Source organism: Fopius arisanus, unplaced genomic scaffold (genome assembly GCF_000806365.1).
Source record: "Fopius arisanus strain USDA-PBARC FA_bdor unplaced genomic scaffold, ASM80636v1 scaffold00068, whole genome shotgun sequence".
NCBI classification, from domain to species: Eukaryota; Metazoa; Arthropoda; class Insecta; order Hymenoptera; family Braconidae; genus Fopius; species Fopius arisanus.
The window spans coordinates 525,978-549,257 of NW_011887807.1; the positions used below are offsets into that span (position 1 = coordinate 525,978).

At 35.5% G+C, this 23,280-nt stretch overlaps 1 protein-coding gene across 15 annotated transcripts in view; it reads left to right on the forward strand.

Annotated features, from left to right (window-relative positions):
• Window positions 1-23,280, forward strand: part of LOC105269375 (uncharacterized) — an 82,026-nt gene that overhangs the window by 17,796 nt on the left and 40,950 nt on the right. For 12 of the 15 annotated variants that reach the window (XM_011309538.1, XM_011309545.1, XM_011309542.1 and 9 more), the window contains exons 3-7: window positions 13,654-13,701; window positions 20,993-21,297; window positions 22,248-22,274; window positions 22,467-22,638; window positions 22,991-23,201. In XM_011309538.1, coding sequence (XP_011307840.1) covers window positions 13,654-13,701; window positions 20,993-21,297; window positions 22,248-22,274; window positions 22,467-22,638; window positions 22,991-23,201 — 763 coding nt within the window. The remainder of the gene's footprint in view (window positions 1-13,653; window positions 13,702-20,992; window positions 21,298-22,247; window positions 22,275-22,466; window positions 22,639-22,990; window positions 23,202-23,280) is intronic. The other 3 variants (XM_011309541.1, XM_011309543.1, XM_011309544.1) reach the window with 3 other exon arrangements.

Here is a 23,280-nt window from a genome sequence, read left to right on the forward strand (position 1 = left end):
CAAATGCCGACAATCGAGGGACTGTCTTTTTTATTTCCGAGTAAAGACTCATTCTATTTTCACAGCGTTGATTTGATGGTGACTCTTCTCTTTCAAATTAGAACAGTTCTGCAGTTAACGACCTGATAAACTCCACTTGACTCGACGTTATCTCGTTAAACTGAATTCGAAAAACCCTCAAAACTATCAAAGACGAAGGGTCTCGTTTCAAATGCGCAACGACGTTACAACTGAAACCGATAAAAGAACTCCCTGAACAATCCATTAGAAGTGTACCGACATAATTATCATCCTATTGGAATCATTACGCATTCTTCTCTCATTTTCTACTCCATCCGCGTTGCCTTCATCAATTATTCATCGAATGGAGCACTCGTTTGTGAAAGCATCCCTTTATTCCCACCCAGCAGATAGCCTTCTTGAATTTTATTGAGAAAACGCAGCCACTGACTCCGCGAACATCAACCGATACAAATTCCCCCTCAATATGTTAAAATCACTAAAAATCCTCATCTAAATAACAATTTAATATTTATTTAATTCAACTTTTTGTTTCCATTAATAAATTGATGCGGCAATTCGTCTTTCTGCTAGGTTCGCCCATTAATTCATGCGTATGGCATCGAGCTCTATTATTCCAACGAAAATAGATCTGATCAGTCCCATCCCCTGACGATTCCATTATTCTTCTCATATTCCATGAAAACTATCGTACAACCCACGAGGTGAAGAATCAAAGCATATGAATTTATAACCCTTATCTCCTCCTGCTTCAACTGACATTCAGTCCCTGGACTTCTGACCCCATTCGACGAATAAATTATTCGGACTTGTGCCTCGACGGAATCATATATTCGGCTCGATCTGGTGGTCACTTACAGTTCACTCATGAAATTTATAAGCTCACCGGCGCTATGCATTCAGGAAAAAAATTAGTTTTCAACTATAAAATCATAATTATCGTAAAAAACATTTAAAAATTTTAAAATAATAATAATAAAATTAATCAATTATTAATAATAATGATAAAAGATTCCGTGGGATTTTTTCATCTCGAATTAATAAGTTATATAATATAACAAAAGGGAAATATATTATAATTTATAATAATTCAACGGAAATTTTACTGGAGAAAAATTTATGAGTGGAAATAATAATAATTATTATTATTATCACAATTACAATTACAATTATATTTATGATTATATTTGAATTCCAAAATACGTTTTTTATTTACGATTTACTGTTCTTTTTAATCATTGGAGGAAGGAAAAATTATAATTTTCAATTATAAAAAATTGGCTGGTGTTAACATAAAAAATCGTTGTAAATTCCAATTTCACGGGGGAGTCTCCATTTTCTTTGGGGGGATGAGTATTTACGTGTATTAATGGATCAAACGGAACTTTATTCAAATTCACTTGATTCTGCTTTGGAATTTCTATTTATGTTCTCGAGAGGAGTATGTATTAACGCACATTAATGCATATTTCTCCCATTAAAATTCGCAAAGCCGGACCTTTGATGTTGAGAGAGGAATTCCTGGATATTGCAGATTATTTATCAGCTGCCTGCTGTACCGACAGTTTTACTCTCACAATGGCTGACTAGACTTGACTTAGACTACTCAGGGTAAGTCAGAGTTTTGTCAGTCAGTCTGAGATTTTTCGTCAGTTAACACATTTTTTTGGTGATTAATTGCATAATTATTACCTGGGTAAGAAAAAATTGTTTACGAAATATTTTTTCCGAATTTTCAAAAAATTTCTGGAAAACTTTTCAGAAAATTTTTTTTTTTAAACAAAAAAATGTTGGGAAACAAAATAATCGTGATTTTAGGAAATGTTTTGAAAAATTTTGAAAATCATTTTTTAGAAATTTTTGCGAATGTAATTCTATTTCAATTATACTGTTATTTTTTTTACTTTTTTAATTTTTCAATATTTTCAAAAAATACGCAATCTGAATTAAAAAAAAAATTTCCTGTTTAAATTTTTGAAAAATTTGTCAAAACCTTTCCCAAAAATAAAATTGGTTTGTTTTCCGATTTTTTTTCTGTTTCACAAAAAAAAATTTCTGAAAAGTTTACCAGAAATTTTTTGAAAAAATATTCCCATTACAATGTCTTTTTTCCCCGGGTACTTACTGAATGAAGTACCAGTAATTATTCTGGAAGTATCTAATTTGTAGAGGAAACGTTAGGTTGTATTTGTAATTAATTACCAAAAAAAATAATCCTTTTTCGATGCGGGAGAAAAGCTGAGTGTAATTAGAACCTGGGGGAATTATAAATTTCATGAATGGATTCCTCGGAAAAAAAATCATTTTGATGAATTCCTGTATAATTACTCTCATATAATTACTAATTGATGTTTTATAATGAGGAAATTGGGGAAAAGTCGTTAAATGACACTCCAACTCACGTAATATTGATTATCATCAATTCAGATATGTAATAAATGAAATAATTAATCATGAAAAGCGGTACCAATATTCATTATTACTCTGCATTTATGAATGTACTGTTTAGATACCGTTTCTAGTAATTAAATCCAATATTTTCTCATACGGAAACTAATCGTGGAGACATCAAACAAAATTAATGATTTGTGAATATTTCAAATAGAAAAGTATTTGAAACGATCTAATGAGTTCAATAATTAATGGGCAGTCGATAACTGGCATCGATTATCAGGGGATATTATGCAACATATTTTTACCCATGTGCACACAGGTCAACGGTCACATTATAGAGTAATAATAAAATATTCTTGTTATAGAAAAGTGGGTCGGGGAGATTCAATTGACTGATAGCATGTAGACACAAAAAAAAATTCGTAGCGATCTAAAATCGATCCTTCCGATCTGTTTCACGTACAATTTTATAGCAGTTTTAATTTGAGACTTAATTGAGACTTAATTCAAGAATTAATATAAATTAATTATTAATTAACATTTTGAGAACTCAAAATAAAATTTCAAAGAATCTTCTATGAAAATTTATTTTTAGACTTCCAAGTCTCAAGTTCTGGTGACTAAAGTCGATTTTTTTCATTGTCATTCTGTGTGAGGCTCACTAAGAATCGTTTAACCCAGTGAACTCACAATTTGTTCTGATATGAGGAGGGGGTTGATCATTGAGAAAATGTAGGAGGGAAACGCAAGAGGAACGAGAGGACCGCACCCACCCGATTATCGACCCGTGTGCAACTGTTGGCATGCGTCGAATTTCACTTTTTACTCTTGTATTTTATCCCCTTGCATTTCGATTTCACTTACGACTCATCCACTAAATCCATTCGCCACATCAATTCTTCAAAAGTTATAATCATTAATCCCCTAATTAATTGAACAATTGCGCTTTTGACGAGCACACGGTTATTATATCATGTCAATTGGTTTTACGTTTCCTCGCGGTTTAATTAATTTTCATTTTATTCCCATTTTCCGGATAATCTCATTTCAACAGAACGCACAAAGGAAAACGCGAATTAGTTCTCAATTTTACTGACAAACCGCGGAATTGATTTTTATAAATCATCCAAAATAATTGAACCGTCAAAAAAAAAAATGGATCGAGATATTTTATATTTTTTATTCAGTTTTAAATCACTCTTTGATTTTCTTGCTAATTGAAAAAATGATTAACTTTTTAAATTGTTAATGAATGATTACGGAATTTGTTTTCAAATTAGGGATTGAATTGTTGTCATCATCTTTTAAGAGAACCTTTTAACAAATTATTAACGATTTTTTGGGATAAGTATCCTGCAATGAATAATTTGGTGACATATTCTTTTTATTTCACTTGGAAGTGGTTTTTCCCTTTTTCGTGGCTCATCTCCGAGAGGGAAAATGTTCGTCAAACCCATTCACATGGAGAGATTTACGAACGAGTTTTCAGTCATAGTCTGCAATTCGAGGGGATTAATGTCACAATAAAAACCCATTCAACTCTACGTCTTGGAGAAATGTAGGTTAAAACTGACTTATTTCGAAGTTATTCCATGCAATTTTTCCTAAAAGAAAAACAATTTACGAGTATGTACCGAGGATAATGAGGAATTGAAAAGAGGAAATGCGGGTGGACAGGAAATTATTCCATTCCATTAATCAATTTCATCGAGGGCATTAATGAAAATGATTAATTAACACACATAACAACTCGGGTATAAAAAAAATGTAATGGGAATATTTTTTCCAAATTTTTAAAAAATTTCTGGAAGACTTTTCAGAAAATTTTTTTTATGAAACAGAAAAAATATCGGAAAACGAAACAATTTTATTTTTGGGAAAGGTTTGGAAAATTTTTCAAAGATTTCAATAGGAAAATTCTTTTTATAATCTAGATGGTGTTTTTTTTTTGAGAATATTGAAAAATTAAAAAAGTAAGAAAACAACTGTATAATTAAAAAAAATTATATTCCCAAAAATTTTTATAAAATTATAACAAAAAATTTTCGAAACAAATTTTTGAGAAATGTTTCAAAACATTTCCCAAAAATACGATTGTTTTGTTTTCCGATTTTTTTTTTGTTTCAAAAAAAAAAATTTCTGAAAAGTTCTCTCGAAATTTTTCGAAAATTTGGAAAAAAATATTTCGATTACAATTTTTTTTTTTACCCGGGAACGAATGAATCGCCTTATTCAAATTTTTTCATCCACCTTCATCAATTGAAACGGATCTATTAATTAAATATTCTCATTATATATTTATTCCATATAATATGGGCATACAGATGATAAATATATCTGTATTAATTTATTATTTAACGATCTTTATATGCATTAAAAAAATTATTGCCATGAGATAAACGATGCGGGGGAAAACTGCGACAGTTTTCATGATATCTGGATATTTTTTAGGAAAAAGGGAATAGTTGCCGAGATTTTCAGTGAAATTTCTCTCGCTGCGTAGTGAATTGAGGTGGAATGACGTTAGGTAACGAGAACAGAACGGGAGATAAATAAAACTGAGAGGAAGCATCTTCGAAGCATCTCGAGATACTCCAGTTGTATCTAGAGATGTTATTCCACTGAAAGTATGAAAATCCTTTGGCGTACGTATTTTCTGGCACTTTTCCAGCGTCGTATCCCCGGTGAAAGCCCCACCAGACTATATTACATCCACTCATGGCTCTGCATATTTTCCTTGGAATACAGAGAGGGTAATATTGACAAATAAAGAAAGATGCGTCATGCGTCAAGGGTTGGGTCAATCTAAATAAGAAATTGTTTGACGATTGTATCCGGCCCACTGGGGATAGTCGTTCATCTGATTTAAACTCTACTGCACTCTTGGGGATGCTGACTCCGTCGATGACAATATGACCTGCATTGCACTGAGAAAAAATATTGTTTTCCTTAAAAAAAGAAACCATTTATTTATACGAGAACGAACGCGCGCTACAGCGCGCTGTAATTATAAAAATCGCGATCAAAAATTGTTAATTTAAATGAGTTCCAAATTCAAATTAACCGCCTCAGATGACTGAACCAATGAGGAGTAAGCGTGACAGAGTTTCGAGATATTGATAGTCTCGATGTTTATCCTTTTTAGGATAGGAATAAAAATTGTTAATGTAAATGAGTTCCACATTCAAATTAGCCGCCTCAGATGACTGAACCAATGAGGAATAAGCGTGACAGAGTTTCGAGATATCGATAGTCTCGATGTTTGTTCTTTTTATAATAGGAACTCCATTGAGGAAACTAATGGAAATCGCATCGTTGCCCTACGTGACATTCTCAATTAAAATCTTATCTTTAAAACTAAAAGAAACAGTCGAGGAATTAAGGAGAATTAAAATTCCAGTTACACTCCTTAAGAGGTCAAGAGGTCACGACGCACAAACAGATAATTTGTCGGAGCGTTGGATATCGGGTTCGAAAGAAAGGAGAAAGTTGAGGGAAGAGAGAAGAGAGAATTATCGAAGTAGAAAATGAAATACTTGCGAGTAACAAAGTCGAGGGAGAGAAGAAAAACGACAGGAATAACTCAGTAAATGACAGTAGAATGGTAATTATGGTTCACGTCGATTGGTCCATCTCCCATTTCAGGTTTGAGAGGGAAGGAAATTTCATTTTTCTTTTTCAAGGTATTCTTAAACTCCTAAAAACTCGGACAGATTTATCCAAATCGCGTTGCTCCCACAGGAAATGAATCCAATTAAATCTTATCGGTGATACTGTAAAAAAAAACTACAAAGGAAGTAAACGAAATTAAAATTCCTTTGACTCGTCAAAGGTCAAGAGGTCACGGGGTATTAACCAGTAAATCTGCAAAATATCAGCGATAAGACTTGAGGGAAAACTCCGGAAAAATAACGTAAACGATTTTCCTCATTACATTATTCAATTATTAATTGAGGTTGAGTGAAAATTTAAAAGAGTTTTTAGAACGAAAGTAATCAGTAAAAGCTGAGCTTCATTACTTTTGGATTTCAATTTTCCTCGCTTGTTCCGATCCTGAACTGATCCTGAAAAATTAATTGAACAACATTTTCAGGATTGGCGTGTCAAACCTGAACCTGAACAGGAATGAAAATATTCAGGCGAATTTTCCACCTTTTTACCACTCAGTACCAGGATAGGATTTGAATTCAATTAAAAAATCCTGAAACAATCCTATTAGGTATTTAATATTAATCAGGCCATGAGCAGAAGTAGCCCATACCTGACTCAGGCACTCGTGCCTCACTGACAAAATCATTAATAACTGATCCGCAGATCCTGGTTACAACTAGAGAATCCTGATCAGGACTGGATCCAAATGAATTCTATCAACGCAACCCAATCAGGACCGAATTCAGGCATATCCGACTGATCTCCCTGGACTCCTAAAAACCTGACTCATCCCTGATTCAGGTACACATTCCCAAACCCGACAAAATCCCTAACAACTGATCCACAAATAATAATTGTGATCACAAAATCCTAAATAGGATTGGATCCAAACCTGATCCTGATTCAGATTCACATCCAGATAAATCGAGTGAATTTTCCCTCAACTTGAGAGAATCGCAGAGTGAAAATGAAAATGAAATACTCCCAAATGAAACGGCTCGTGGGGGTGAGTAAGGAGGGGAAGAAGGGGTGGCCACGAAGAGGGGACGAGGGGAAAAAAGAAAAAAAGGAAAAAAAAAGGAAAAAAAAAGGAAAAAAGGAAAATGGAAAATGGAAAAAAGTGAAAAGGGGCAAAGGGGAAGAATAATGGGAAAACTCGGTGGATACGGCAGTGAGATGGCCATTGGTTGGCGTCGATTGGTGCAGCTTGCGTTTCAGGGGTTCGAGGGAGAGCTCCCCACCTTCCCCTCGAAGGGGGGGGGTGGGGGTGGGGGTGGGAGGTCGTGAGGTTCAAAAGAGGGATACCGTTGGGCGCAGTGTCGACCTCACGGTGAGGGCTCAGGGTGGGGATAACGACGGACGTCGGGGTGTGGGCGACCACGAGCAGTATCCGCGCCGACACCGTCACAGTGTCATCAGAGCAGTGAGTAAACTCGTTCACTCGCACACTCGTACGATAATTCGGTTAATGGTAATTATGAATTCGGTTGAGCCCTGATCCGTTTGTATCAACACTGTTGATTCAATGTTGTTCATTCAATTTCAATCGATTTTATAAGAGTACATCTGAGTTTTCTCCAATTCATCAGAGAAATACTGATTTCTACTGATATTGTGCATACGAAAAAATATTCACGTGCTAATTTGAAAAATATTATCTGGATCCACGAGAATTTTGAAGTGCCCTCGGGCCCAGAAATTATGACCATTGAATTCTTGTTGTTTTCGGTTTATCTGGAATTTTCTTTCGTCTTCGAAATTTAATTACTTTAGATTTTTTAATTATAGGTCACGCAATGCGAATGGTCATTAGTATCAAGGCATAATTAATCCCTGGGCAATAAGCGATTTTACACGTCAGTTAACAAATCAATAATTTAGCAATTATTATCAACAGACATTTGAATGCACTCACCGCTCAACCGAATCGTTTGGTAACAGTTAACAAATGGTTATTCGATAATTGTTATTGAGCTTCATTAGCATTAACCGAATTGTTCTACCAGTGCATGCGAGAGATCCTGAGTTCAAATCTCGGTCGGGAAAGACAAAAAAAAAAATGGTGAAGGCGTAATCCCTTCGAAATCTTGATCACACAATCTTTCATTTAAATATCTTCATTAGCAACTTCCACGAAAATCAGGAAAATATCTCCGGGGAACTACATCCCCAACGGAAATTATTACAACCCAGGAAAAATCGAAGAACAATCGACTTTATCATTCGGTTGTTAAAATTCTCGCGTTGTGTGACTCGTTTAATTATCGAGACTGTATTGTATAAATTCTCTCGTCCAATACGTTGTCGAGTAAATGATCTTCGCAACTGAACAAATTAGTATTTTCCGGCAGAAGTACAATTTGCAGTCTCGAGGTGGATGGAGTCATTGAAATTGTTTTAGATGGATTAACGACGGAGCAAAGATTTTCTGGAGTTTGTAGACTTGTCTTGATACTTTAATGGACACAAAGTTAACTTTTTCCTCAGCTCGTGTTGCTCTGGAGTTTTAATTGCCACTCTCGGGGAATGGTTTTGCACTGGAAGCGTGGGGATATTTAAGATAAATCAATTAATCCTGTTTTTTTAATAGCCTCGGTGTTTATTCGGGCATTAGAGCGGAATAAATATTTGCATTTTTGCATTTAAAAAGTCAAACACCTAAAATCATTAATGTAAATATACCGTTAGATTTTTTTTTATTTCAATCACGAAGTCATTTTAATTTCAATTAAAAACAGTCAGAAAATTTTTCGTTTATCTTGAAAATTCCAGAAAATCGGGATTTTCAAGAAAATTAATAATTAATCATTGATTTTTCAAAGAAAGCTCGAATGTTTAATGAATTGAAAATAAAAAAAAATATTACTTGAATTCTCAGGATTTCACGGCTTTCCAGTTTTATATCGATTTGAAAATTGAGAATTACCGGAATATTCGCGAGATTAAATAATTCTTCAATGAATAATAATAATTCATAAATCTTCTAAATTATTTAACTTGAGATTCCGTCGAATGGTTTTTTTTTTTCATGGGCAATTCTTCCTGGTCTTTCGATTCTTTTAGTTTTTCTCGGGGATTTCGAACACCTGAAAAAGGTAATAACGTGAGAAAGGTCGTGAACCGAATGAGAAGGGCTTCTGAAGGATTGACAGTCGTGCATTCGATCACAGTTCGAATCGCACTATAGGGATTCCGCGAGATTAAAAGCCTATTGGAAACGTGCTCAGCTGATAGGATGTACACTCAACGATGATTGCGAATTGATCTCCAGTGTTTTTTGGTTATTTTCTTTCTGAAGAATTATACGTTTCCGATGGGCTGGGAAATGGATTCGAAGAGTCCGAACAATATTTGGGAATGGAGTTGATGGATGCCATTTTTGCATCTGAAATTTTTTTTGTAAACAAATAGCCATTTTTATGATCAGCTGGGGATCGTAGGGGGCGAAGAGCGGATACGAAATTTGATATCACTATTGTATTGTCATCGAATCCCTGGGTTAATTTAGCATGAACGACTCGACTTTTTGCTCTGTGTATGGCACTTCCGGTGGGATGTATTGGGACAGGGATCTAATGAAATTTTCAGAGGAAAAATTTGTCGGGTCTGGATTACTTCCTCCGAGGAAATCACATGGTGAGACGGTGCGATCAAGTGGGAATATGTACGCACGATTTTGACTTTGTTTTAGAACAGCTTGAATTGGAGATTTCATCCGTTGAATCGACGGTTTTCCATTCTTGCAAATCGGGAAGTGCATCATTGGGGCTCGTGATCTTTGGAATAGAGTCGTTGACCTTTATTCCAATAGAATCGGGAATCCATTTGGGGATTTATTTTTTCAATTGATGGTTCTATTGACATTGAAATGAGGGATGGATTTGCAGGTCGTGATGAATATTTATTTTTAATGCTGGGGGTATTGAATCAAATGCTCATGCGTTTGAATTAGTGTCTCGAAAGTTTTGCCGAATTCGCGGGTGGGGACATTTGAAACTGCATCGGACGGTCGAAGAATAAAAGTCCGGACTCTTCTAGTATCAACACTTCACCCGAATACAACTCGAAAGACATTCATCTCACCCTGAAAATTGGAAAAACCTTGAAAATTATGCGGACATGATGAATTCCCACTCTGTCAATCTCGAATTATTCACGATTCAAGACAATTCGTCTCCCTCAAATGCCGACAATCGAGGGATTGTCTTTTTTAATTCCGAGTAAAGACTCATTCTATTTTCACAGCGTTGATTTGATGGTCACTCGTCTCTTGCAAATTTGAACAGTTCTGCAGTTAACGAACTGATGAACTCCACTTGACTCGACGTTCTCTCGTTGAACTGAATTCGGCAAAACCCTCTGGAAAATGTCCCCGAGCGAGGAATCTCATCCCCATCTGTGATTCTCCAGTGACGTTCCGTCCTACATACGTGCAGCTGATCTAAATTCCCCGGAGCATCCGAAAACGTATCAATCGGATGCATTAAATGTATCTGCAATATCAAATCATCCACAAACCCTCCCTAAAGTCCTCACTTATCTTCAAAAGTCAAGAAGACCCCGTCTGATTTCTCTGTTTCCTCCATCAAATATTCTTCAACATTTCCAATAAAATAGAAAATCCGGGAAAATTACCCCTTCACTCTGACATTTACCATTTTTCCGAATCATATGAATAAAAAAATCTAAAATCACCGAAACATTAAAAAAATAAACGAATCCACCAACAATTCGAATTCCACAAAAATTCAAATTCAAATTCTAAAAAAAAATACTATTCATTATCAAAAATCTCAAGTGGAATTTCCACCCAGTCAGGATTTTTGCTCTCATACCACAAAAATTCGATGGCCAAAAAAAAAAAAAAATCACGATCTCAATCCGGAATAAAGTGCCGAGAAAGGGTTAAGGGATGAGAGGGATTTGAAAAAGTTTATGATTGAAAAAGAAAAAATGAAAAACAGTGGGTCACAAGAAGTGGGTCATGACCTCGGGGACAATTAACAGAGCGTGAGTGCGTGAGGTTCGGTGCGATGTACCCCAGGATATAACGAGAGAGTCAGATGAATCTACTCCACAGCTAGAGGTTGCCCTAGACAACACGCGTTGACCTTTATTGATCTATATACCAAAGCAGTGTTGACATTTGCGCGCAATGCTGGTAGATATTATCCTCCAGGTCTTATCGTGTATAATCTACCGCTAGTTCATCTTTCAGACCCTCCGGTTTTATTTACTCTCGCTTTATTCACGTTGGATGCTTACTCATCGGGTGTTCTATTATTTATTTATTCCTCTTTGGTATAACAATGATACGCCCTCTGTGTCCTCACAACCCAGGACATGCACGTTAAATTTGTGAAATACGCTGAGAGATCGGGTAATAGGGGCATGAAGTGGGGGGTAATGGGGTCAACATTTTATGCCATTATTTATTCTTGTTTTTTTTTTTTTATAGTTGAAGTCTCCCGAGGACGCAAGTTTTAACAGGTCATTAATTATTTGATTGATTTAGGGCATTTTGGGGGAATTGTTTTTTATTTATTGTTATTCATTTGGTCGATTGTCAATCTTGTGTTTTGGTGGATTTATTGGGGACGGAGTTGGGTAATGGAATTGTTTTAATGGAATTTCTGGGTAGAAAAATCGACTTGTGTAGCCCTGATGGTCATGATTTGGTTGAAAGATTTTCTTCTTTCGTTTTGTTTGCGGTTGGAAAAAGGGGAAAAATTCGGGAATGGAAAATAAATCTTTGGGGAGGGAGAGGAGTTTTTTTGATGAGTCGAGTGTTTCATTAAACGGTCGGTGATAATTGCAAAAAGTGGGGAATTACGAAAATTAATGAAAATTCACGGCGCAGAGTTTTTATGGACCTCTGCGATTTTTTTAAAAATCCATTTTTTTTTTTTCAATATGATAAAATTCTCGGAGGTACCGTAAATATGGATGGACAAATTTCTGCAGAGAGTTGTAACGAGTACTTTTTTTTAAATTGAAGAGCTAATTGAGTTTAATGAATTCATCGCATTCATGCAATTTACGGATATTGAATGGATCGTCTGCATCATAACATGAGTATTACGCATAAATATTATGGGATACAGCATTGCATGTATTGGATTTATATCCCAATATAAAAAAGAGAAAGGGAATAAATCTCGAAAAATTTGCGGAAAAATTGGCGGAAAAATTTGGAACTCAAATGAAAAAACATAATTTCACTCAGTTTTTCCAAAATATCTCGGAAAGGGGAGGTGATAACGAAATTTTGGTTATAACATCTTTTCTGTCTCATAGTTGCCTCTACAAAAAAGCTCCTGACAAGAATTCCGTTATCTCTCCTATTTCCGGTGTAATTTCCAAAAAATCTCATTCAAGAGCTAAATCTGTCTCTTCTCATTTTTTACGAGTATATTCCCGGATAATTCTCATAACAAATTAATATAATGAACTCTCAGATATTTCACGAATTTCAAATGCAAATATTTGTATGCGCTGTCCAGTAAATTTCCCCGGCGAAATGAAATTAATTAAACCGAAATTTTTTCTGTGCAACTGCACATTTCTGTGACTGACCCCATGACAATTCCTGGAGAGTGGCAATTCCCCTGAGGAAAATCAAATATTTTTCATTTAACAACAAGAGGGATTTACTTTTTAATCAGGTGAATAGTTTAAAAGTGACGAGTAAAAAATGTGCAGCAAATGTGCAGAGTGTTGTCAGGGCTCTAGGCACAGCGTCGACACCAGCCCAACCCCAGGTTCAGACTCCGAGCCCTCAGGTGCTTATCTCAAGAAAAAGAATCTTCAATTTCTCTTTCTTTTTTTTGAAGGGGCAGAGGTTTCATCAGCCACTGCTACCACAATCCCAAATTTCTACAGGCGTGCAATTGAATGAGTGAAGGACATCATTGTTCTTTACTATTTCCAACCAATAATGGGAAACGTGCACGAGTCAGTTGAGGGGCTATTCGCTCTGTGATTGAGTGACACCGTGATTTCCAAATCAAGTCCATTTCGCGGTTTTTCCACGGGAATTCCCGCGATTTCGGGGAAACTCAAATCAGTCGCGTCAATCCACGTCGAAAAATAAATTGAAATACTCATAATATGAGAAAATTTCATTTCAGAAAATATTAGGATTGATAAAGAATATATTTTTATAATATAAAATATATAAAATGTACGTTTTATATATTTTATTCTTGGTATTTTTTTTTTAAGTGTGTTTTTTTTTAATTTTATAACGGGCATTTGGGATTACGATTGGCTGTGATTTAGAGTTTCTAGTGGAAGTGAGTAGCCCCTCGGAATGAGTCATTAAAATTAAAAAATCCGCAGCGATCAAACGCTGCAATCCCCTTTCATTGCATCACTTTTTCCGTCTGTTTTAACGTCCAGCAAATGCAGAAAACACTATTTCATTCTATCAGTTACGACTAGCCAGTCCAGAGTGAAGTTTTTTCGCGCACTGCGGACGTAAAATGGTCACGTAAAAATAATGTGAACTACTCTGCAACTCAAGCCCCATCGAATCTCGAAATTTATTTATTTAGTTCGTTTTTATTTGTTGTTTTTTCGTTGCAGAAGAAGAGTGGAATCCGGGTGGTAAAGGGCGCCAGTCCGATGACACCGGTGAGTTCGCATTCCTAAACAAAAATTAAAAATCATGAGAAATTCAACAATTTTTCAAGAATATCGAGATAAATAATATAAAGAGATAAAAATTTAAACTGAAAATATGAGAATTACCAGAAAAAAATATATTCGCGTTATATAACACTTTTTGCGAAATAAAATTCAGTGAAAAGTAATTCGTTCTGTAAAAATTACCGTTATTTTACAGAATGGAAAAATTTTCAATTGCGATTGAAATCGCTCCGTAATTTTTACTGAATATTTATTTCCGCATCGAAACCAAAAAATTAAATTTTACAGACCGCGAAAAATGTCAATTTCCGCGAATATTTCTTTTCACTAAGACAACTGAAATATTTAAAAAAATTCCTCGCAGATTTTCCACTGTGGGTTACCAGAATTGTTCCATAATTTTGACTGAATATTTATTTCCGGGTAGAAACCACAAAGTGAAAATTGGTGTTCTCTACACGGAGAGAAAAATACTGGAAAAATTACGGAACTTTACGTAATCGTGGGGCGACCTTGGTTTTCGGGGAAAAGTACTGGAAGTACTGTAAAAATTATCCAGACAGTTTTGTAAAAATTCCTGCTCGCTAGGACAATTTTTACGGAACTTTCAGTACTTTTTTCCGAAAACCAAAGTCACCCCACGAATACGTAAAAGTTCCGTAATTTTTCCAGTATTTTTCTCTCCGTGTATGGTCAGGGGTAAAAATTGTTTTTATAACTCTTTTTAGAGTGAAGTTAGCATGAGATGAAGTTGGCCCACATAAATTTAGCGAGGAGACAATTGGTTGGTCTCTTCACTGACATCAATTCCCTTTGCCTTTTGATGTTGTAATTTCAGTGGGGATGATGCGTCCAGAAAAGCGATATTTCGCCTGAAGCTCTTTTGGGTGTTTGATGCGTTCCTTTACGAGCGAATGAGTTTTCACTGGCTTAAACTTGATCCCATCTACTTTTTATTCTCATGCCTCTTGCCGTTTTACCCCAGTGTCAACGTAACTTCAACTAAATGTACGGACTTTGCCGGGTTTCCACAGGATTAAATTCCACCGTATCGGGTGTTTCTTCTGTGGAATTGATACACCTCCCCCTGTCCTCCCCCTCGCCACCACCTTTCCACTCCTCACGGTCTTATATATTTATACAGAGACTAGAGAGGGTCTAATCAGGGATTGTGATAGGTCCTGGAAATATTTAAAAATTTCTTACAACTTCCTCTTCATCCATTTTTCATTCCATTAAGGTTGTTGTCGCGCGACAGTCTCTGTAAAAAGTTTATCCGCTGTAAAACGGGCCAGTTTAGAACACAATCTTTTAGCGGTATATAGTCTCACTTGATTGATTGCATTGTGCATGGATAGCTAAAGCATAACTATATATTTTCCATATTAACTATTTTCAATTATATAAATTTATGAATTTCCGATAATTATATTCCGTAAACCAAACGGTCAATCGATTTGATTTTTTTTTCTGTATTTCCTCCCACCATGTATATTCCACGTTTTTTTTTATTTCTGAAACTGTCGAGCCGTTGATTTTTAAAAAATTCTAATCGGTAAAACTCCATTTAAACACGTGTTAAATCACTCGAATTTCAAAAATTTATATCTCAAGTTCAAAACGGTCAATCGCAAACGGATAAGACTCATTTTGTTGCTAATTTTTCAAACTATTCACCATAAAATTTTTAACGAAAACTGTCGAAAAAAAATTCTACGCGACAACAACCTTAATTTATCTGACTGAATGAAAATTAAAACTGCTTTTTGTCATTGCGATTCCATTTTTTGATTGTTGTTAATTAATTCTTTTTTTTGTATACTGTCTTTTGTTATTCCGGAAAATAGGAATGAATTAAAGAGTAAAAATGGGTGATTAGGAATAATAATTGCGCGACTAATTAAGGGGATTATTGATTTGAAAAAATACATAGGTTCGAGCAGTGAAAATTGTTTTTTTTTTCTTCCTACAATTACTGGAAAACAATTGCATTGAAATTTAGTAATGCAAAGCGATGTAATTTTTCGTAATCACAGCCATTGAAATTCACTGGGAATTAAAATTTTTCCTCCAAGATTTTCTCCTGCTGCGGCTAAATTAGCAGTTTTCCTTCCACTTCTCTTCCTTTCCACCCTGAGTTCACTCGAGATTAATTAATATCGCCGACGGCTGTTTTTATCGTCATCGGGCGAGAATTCCTTTTCAGAGGAAAATAACCGACAGGAATTGATAATTTCGAGTAGTTTTCACGCGACCATAAATATAAAGATAAAATAAAACGGCAATATCACATTTCGTTTCGATATAAAAACGCATTCCCCCTCCAGAACTGTAATAATTACACACCAATTACACACTAATTACATAATTTATTGAAATTTATTTTTAATGTTGAATGTTGAATCCCGATGCGAAAATCGAACATCAATTGCAATTCAATTTCCAACAAACTGAAAACCCCAAGGAGTCATTGCTTGAACTTCCAATATTTCCCCAATTTTCCCTGCGATATGGAGTCAACCCACTAATTAATCAATTTAATTTAATAAAAAAACGAATAATTCTAGTATTTTTTCACCAGAGAATTATGAAATATCGGTTAATCCCGCTGCTCTTGCGGTACAACTCCCTCAACCCGTCCATCATCAGTCGATAAAGCAGACACCCCGGGATTCCCCGAAACCTCGAGGACACTCCCCCAAAGATGGCGGTAGATCGGCAGAAGGTGGTGCCGCCATAGGGCCGGTCATCGAACCAAGACGAATCTTTTAAATGATCTCTCGCCACACCCTGATATCGCGCGCCCGTAGGGAAAAGTACACGAGGGTTGTCTGCACTCGTCAGTCCCTTCTCCACTTGTCTGTTATCAGACCGATAAACCCCCGTGAATCCCAAAATCCCCACCAAAAATTCTCAAAAGTCCCCAAAATTCACTCCTCGCTGTTTAAAAAAAATTATCAAAGGGCGGTCATCCCTTAAATTAAAAATCCCTTTTCATCGAATTTTTTGTTTTTTTTTCTTAATCCCTCACCGCGATATCCTCTCATTGACACGTTGCGACACTCGACGGACGGATTGTACACTAATATTGATTATAAAACCGGAGTTTTGTGTTTTTTTTTATCGTCTGTTAAGCTTTTGGGGGAATCATCGCTCCCTTTACTCTCGTGTTTGTTATGCAGCCTCCGGCGGTATTCACGCGATTGCTCGTCAACTCCGCCTGTAGTGTGTATTTCGATTGGAGTTAAATATTATTTTTCAAATCCCCTCCTGGATTTCAATTGGTTCGTTTATATTGGATGGCCTTTGTACGTCTTCAATCAATTCGATTGTGTCGCGTGCTCCGGGCGCCTCTCGATTTGCCCGCATCTCTGGATTTTTTATAAAACCCCGAAAAATGTAAGTAAAAATTACAATATTCTTCAATGAACGAGCCTCATTCACAATTACATACTATTCTGTAATTAATTAATCTCAGTAATCAAGACTGATAGTTCGGAGTGGAGGAATGGAATTGTTGGATTTTCGTTGTGATAAATTGTGGAGCAGTGGTGGTTAATTGGAATTAATTGGGCTGTTTTTTGGGAGTGAATTGATGTCTGGGATGCGAAAACCGCGGGTATGAGGGATCTGGGGGATTGGTATTTACCTTTTCAAAGTTGGAAAAGGGATTGTAACCCCTACGTCTAGTCAGACGGCAGACTCTTCTCCTCCTCCTCTACTCGTCAGACATCCTCACACTTTTACTCCTTCGACCAATGAACTCTGCTCCTTCACATCCACTCGTCTGTCAAAAGATCCCTTGAATATCTTACAAATAATTTTTCCAAACACCCGATGAGAAATAATCAATGGAAATTACCCGATTTTTTTTCACACAGACAAATTATAATCAACGCTTTTGAAAAATTATTAATTATCAATCATCAATTGTAATCTTGTAATTTCTCGTCATTCATGGAATTTTTATCGTTGTCAACATAAAAAAAAATACTGAATTGATTAATTCTGTAATGACAGTCATTTAATTTGTAATGACGCAATTAATTAATGAGTGATATGCATTAAAAATATTGAAACAAATTCCGTGGATTGGGATTTCGGTGGTTTAATAGATAATTAATCGATTAGCTTTGGGAGTTCGGTGGCTTCCCTTTACATTTAATTTTCCATAACCGGAGAGCACCAGAAAAATTCTGAAGGCACTCGTCATGCATGAGGTACTCTTGCACGTGTGCGAGGTTCAATATAAGTGCGAGTACAATCCATTTCCCTTTCATGTATCGAATTCGAGTACTTCCGTGTGTTGGCTGGTGAATAGCTCCTGAATTTTTCAGCACCGATGCGTGACGATCGAACAGACTAAAGTCCCACCCTAAAGAAGATTCGCGTATCGATAACGAGATTGATCAGTTCAACTATCAAATATTCATTGTCTTTTCGTTCATCAGAACCATTCCCTCGCACTATTGGAAAATTACACTTGAAATATTTCACGTAAAAAGACTTGACATTTTTACAATTACAAATTGACGTAGCATTTACGCAGATTTTCTAGTCAATCAAATGAGTTTATTTAATAAATATTCTGGTAATTCTGTAATTTCAAATTCATGTGGGAAATTCAATCAATAATTCTCCGGAATTTTCAATTTATTTGCATTTTTAATTTTTCAAATTACTATTTAATTTTCAAATTCATTTGATAATGGAAATAATTTTTTTTTCAGTCTAGTTAATAAGTCGGGGATTTTTTAATGGATTGAAGGGCATTGATCCGGAGAAGTTATGATTTCCTAGTCAGCGTAATGTCTTCAGTTATTTGCATAATAATTATGAGAGCTCGGATCAAGTGACATCCGGGTGTTGGATCTGAGACATATTTCTCGTTAGGCCTCTCTGAATCAAGACGTATCGTGCAATTATAATGACAATCAGTCGCCTTTCTCTCCTCCCTAGACATTCGTTAGTATGCGCACTCGCAATTGCTACAATCGCTTTGCATCAACGTCAATAAGGGATAATGCGCGTATTTGCATGTGCATGTGAATTCGAATAATCGGATATTTGCGACGAGACAAATTATTTTTCATCAATAGCCACTTGGTGTACGTTTTCGGGGAAAATCTCAGAATCCAACAGAGATAGCGGAAAAGTTAATAGGAGCTATTTTGGGCACCCGAATTCGCTCTACAAAAAAGGTCCCGATAACAATTTCGTTATCTCTCTTAGATACCGAGAATTTCCCCGGAAACGGAAGTAAGCAATGGACTTGTCAGTAGTTTTTGGTGATCGGTGAAACTCGGGTTGAATACCCATTTATTTCCGAAACTATTGATTTCTGGGGGGAACACCAAAAGGGCTTTTTTGTGGAAAATTTAATCAGCTACAAAAAAGTCTATTATGGTTTTCACCTCTAATTGACAGTTTGTGAAATAAATGGATAATTTAGGATAATAGTGGATTTCACTTATTTCACTTTGTCTGTGCGCTGAGGATTTTTTCTCAGGGTAATTGATTATCGATTGATTGACTGGGGGATTCGGGTGCATATATGTGTGTGTTGGTGTACGAGTTCACGTATTTGGATTCAAACCGGGTCAATTATCATTCTCGAAGCTCATCCGTCATGTCGGCTTGTTTCTACGGGGTATAACCTGATAGCTATCGCGATTGTTGAATCGATTCTCTCCATAAATTTCTGGATACGAATTCTTTAAGAAATTTCTATTAATCCTGCTACCCGGGTGAAAAAAAAATTGTAATCGGAATATTTTTTCCAAATTTTCAAAAAATTTCTAGAAAACTTTTCAAAAATTTTTGTTTTTTTGGATAATGTTTTAGAAATTTTTTTTTATAATTTTCTAGAAATTTTTGCGAATATAATTTTTTTTAATGATATGGTTGTTTTCTTACTTTTCTAATTTTTTAATATTCTCAAGAAATACGTCATCTAAATGATAAAAAGAATTTTTCTATTTAAATTTTTGACAAACTTTTGAGAACCTTTCCCAACAATAAAATTGTTTTGTTTCCGATTTTTTTTCCGTTTCATAAAAAAATTTTTTGAAATGTTTTCCAGAAATTATTTGAATATTTGAAAAAAAAATTCTCATTACATTTTTTTTTTACCTGAGTATCTGAAATTCAAGGTTTGAGAAAATAATTGACTAGACGGAGAAAAAAAAATCATAAAAAATTACGTGAGACTACCGTAAACGAGAGAACTGTCGTTTCGCTGAAAATTACGAAACTAATTTGAATTTTTATTTCAGCGCGACGTAATTCTTCCCCGACATTACAAAAAAATGAGTTCCGTAATTTTTATGGAATGACCCTTCACCGCGTAATTCTCTGTAAATTTTTTATTCCGTGTGACGTTCGAATTTATTTTCGTCAAGGAAAGTTGAAGAATTCCGGTGAAGTATGAAAACGTGCACTAAATTCCCAATACATTCTCCTGATTTAGTTGTCGGAATTGCGCGTGCAAAAAAATTACTAGTCGATTGTCCGACATTATAATTTCCTCAAAAGTTGTCCCCCTTTTTTTTTATTTAAACCGACGGAAACTAGGCGCCTGTAATTGTAAACAAAGGCGGTTCTTTTCAGTGGGCGTTCTCGGGGGGCGAATAAAAAATATATTATGAGCTATTTCCTAACCCCTTGACTATACCGCGACTATTTCCAGCTTACTCGCTAAGAATTATTTTTGGTCGGTGAATAACTCTTGCCAAATAGGCCGAGGGACTACACTGGCAGAAAAATTTTCACGCATATGTCTAAATTCTGCAGAAAATTGAAAACCCCAAAAGATTTCAGTCGCTAAATTAATATCCAATACCCAAAACGTAAATAATAATGCAATTTCAAAATTTTCTAAAAGCACATGACAATTAATCAGGCTCAATTTTTTTTTTGCAATTCCACTAAAACTGGAATTTCTGAAAAATTTCCACCAATTTATAAATTAATTATAATTATAATAAATTATCATTATTATCATACATCATGTTATTAATTTTATAATATTTCAAAACCCAAAACAATGACTAATAATTCTTGATAACTCTAAAATCAAATGAAAAAAAAAAATTGTATTCATTTGACATTTCTGACTACCGATCTAATTTAAAAAAAAAAAGCAATTGTTATTTTAAAGCCGGCTGGAGGGGGTCGGGTTGAGGGGGTGTTTTACCTTTAGAGGGGATTAATTTCAGAGAGAACGAATGTATGCAGTTGGAATTAGAACTAACGAATTGGTTAATGAAATTGACAGGTGGATCAGGCAGGGCGGAGGGTGAGGGTGGTTCGAACGATCTTGGTGGTGGTCGTAGGAGCGGCGTCATCGGAGTTTTGGGGACCGTCGGGGTAACGTCGGCGAGGGCAGGGGGTCCACTGGGGGGCGGGGGTGGCCGTTCGAGGGACGAGCCAAGACGGCACACCCTCAGCGGTGATCACGCGCCCTCCCTTCATCACCAGCAATTTAACACCCAACAATTACATCCCCTGCATCCCCATCATCTGCCACCACCACACGGACAGTACGGTACACCACCCAGACACGGAACCATGGATCTCGAGGTAAAAATTCACTTTATTATCAAATCATTAACGCAGAGAAAAAAATATTCTGTTCAACCTAAAATTTACTATTAATTGACATTAAACAATCGGATTTAATAATAATTACAGTTCAACTGAAAATAGAAAATGCTAATTGCATTTCTTATTTATCTTGGAAATGATAATTAATTCGTTCATTCATTATCATTTTCATCAATTAATTCATTGTTATTCGAAATGTGTGGAGTAATGCTGCAGAATTGGTATGCGATTTTTTTTTTCTCTGCGCATTTTTTTATCACATACAATATTTTATTTCACTGTGCAAATATGAATTTTTCTCCTTTTAATTTTTACACGGAGAAAGAAATTGAGGAAAAAAACAACCGTTTTCACTGTTGAGTCATTTTCAATTTGGGTCTCGGAATATCTTTTTTGGGGAGCCAATGGAAGACTACCAAAAAGATTATTACCGACATTACACTGTCTACTTTGAATTAATTGTTTAATTTCTCTTCAATCGTTTTACCGCTCCGCTATAAACGCACGTACACTCTCCAAGTGAAATTGTTACTTCAATTATTTTTATGGGAATCCCGGGAGCTACATTAGCTGAAGAATTAATATTTATTTTTCATTCCACAATTTTCCTTAACGAGAATGTGAATCACATGAGAATGTGAATAATAATAATATTCATGTTATCCCCAGACTTTTTGCAACAAAAAAAAAGAATAAAAATGCATTTTCTTGTAAAAAACTTTTAATAATAATTTCTTCGTTTGAAAAATATAATTGAAGTAAATAATTCGTTCATTAAAAATGCCAAAAATGTCTTTCTTGTTTCCATTTTCTTGTGATTTCCACATTTTTCCGATTATTTTCTTCTCCGTGTAACACGTACTCTCGGTGTGTTTTTAACTTTTGAATTATGTGTGTTTCCGTAATCCACTGAAAATAATACGCAGATGGGAACCAAGTCACGCCAACGAAAGGTAATTCTCCTCCAATTTTCCCCTTTTTGCACATTTTCGCTTGAAAAAATTCGATGAAATTTCACGCATGAAATTATAATCATAAATAAGGGAGTGAAATAGAAATATACTGAGCAGTTATTTCATTTTATCCCACTATCATGGAATAGCGTGAGGATATTAAAATTATTAAAGAAGGATTATTTATTGCAGTCTCCACTTCCGAGGGGATATCCGCCGCCGTCAACGGCGATGCTCTTCGATGATGACCCGGGAATCATGTCGGAGGTGGAAACTTCTTCCACGGGATTCCGAAGGGGTGGAAAACAGCGGAGTAGTCTCCCAGTGGTGCGAACCGCAAGCAAAACTCTGGAAAGACCACTAGGTAACTTGGAAAATTGAAAATTACCACAAAAAAAAAATAATATCTCCGAGATAATTAATTATTCTTGTATAATATACCACTAACTGATACTCATTCCTCAATTGACCTCCCACAATAATTTTTGATACAATAAATTCATCAATTCTCTTGAATTCAATCGCGCAATTAATTTTCCAATTGTAATTTCAATTTTTTTTTAATCAGTAAAGAGAAAGTTGATAAAACTGAGGTGAGAGATCTTTTGATTGTATTTGAGATCGATTGATCTGGAAATAATAAAACAATATTTATGAGATTGATAGTAATTATTCGAGGAAGGAAAAAATCCTGACAAAACAATGAATTTCTGTTGGCGACTCCCTAGGACTGGTGTTCCTGCAGTACAGGAAGGAGACGAAGAGGGCCCTCTTGCCGAATGAAATAACGAGCATCGATACTGTTAAAGCACTCTTCGTCAGGAGCTTCCCCAAGCAGCTGACGATGGAGTATCTTGACAGCCCTGATGTCAAAGTTTACATTCACGACAGCAACAAAGACATGTTCTACGAGCTCGAAGACCATCGGTAAAACTCCAAATTACTTATCACATAGCATTTCACGACGAAAAGATTCTCGTCAATGTTCTCAGACTATTTTCCACGA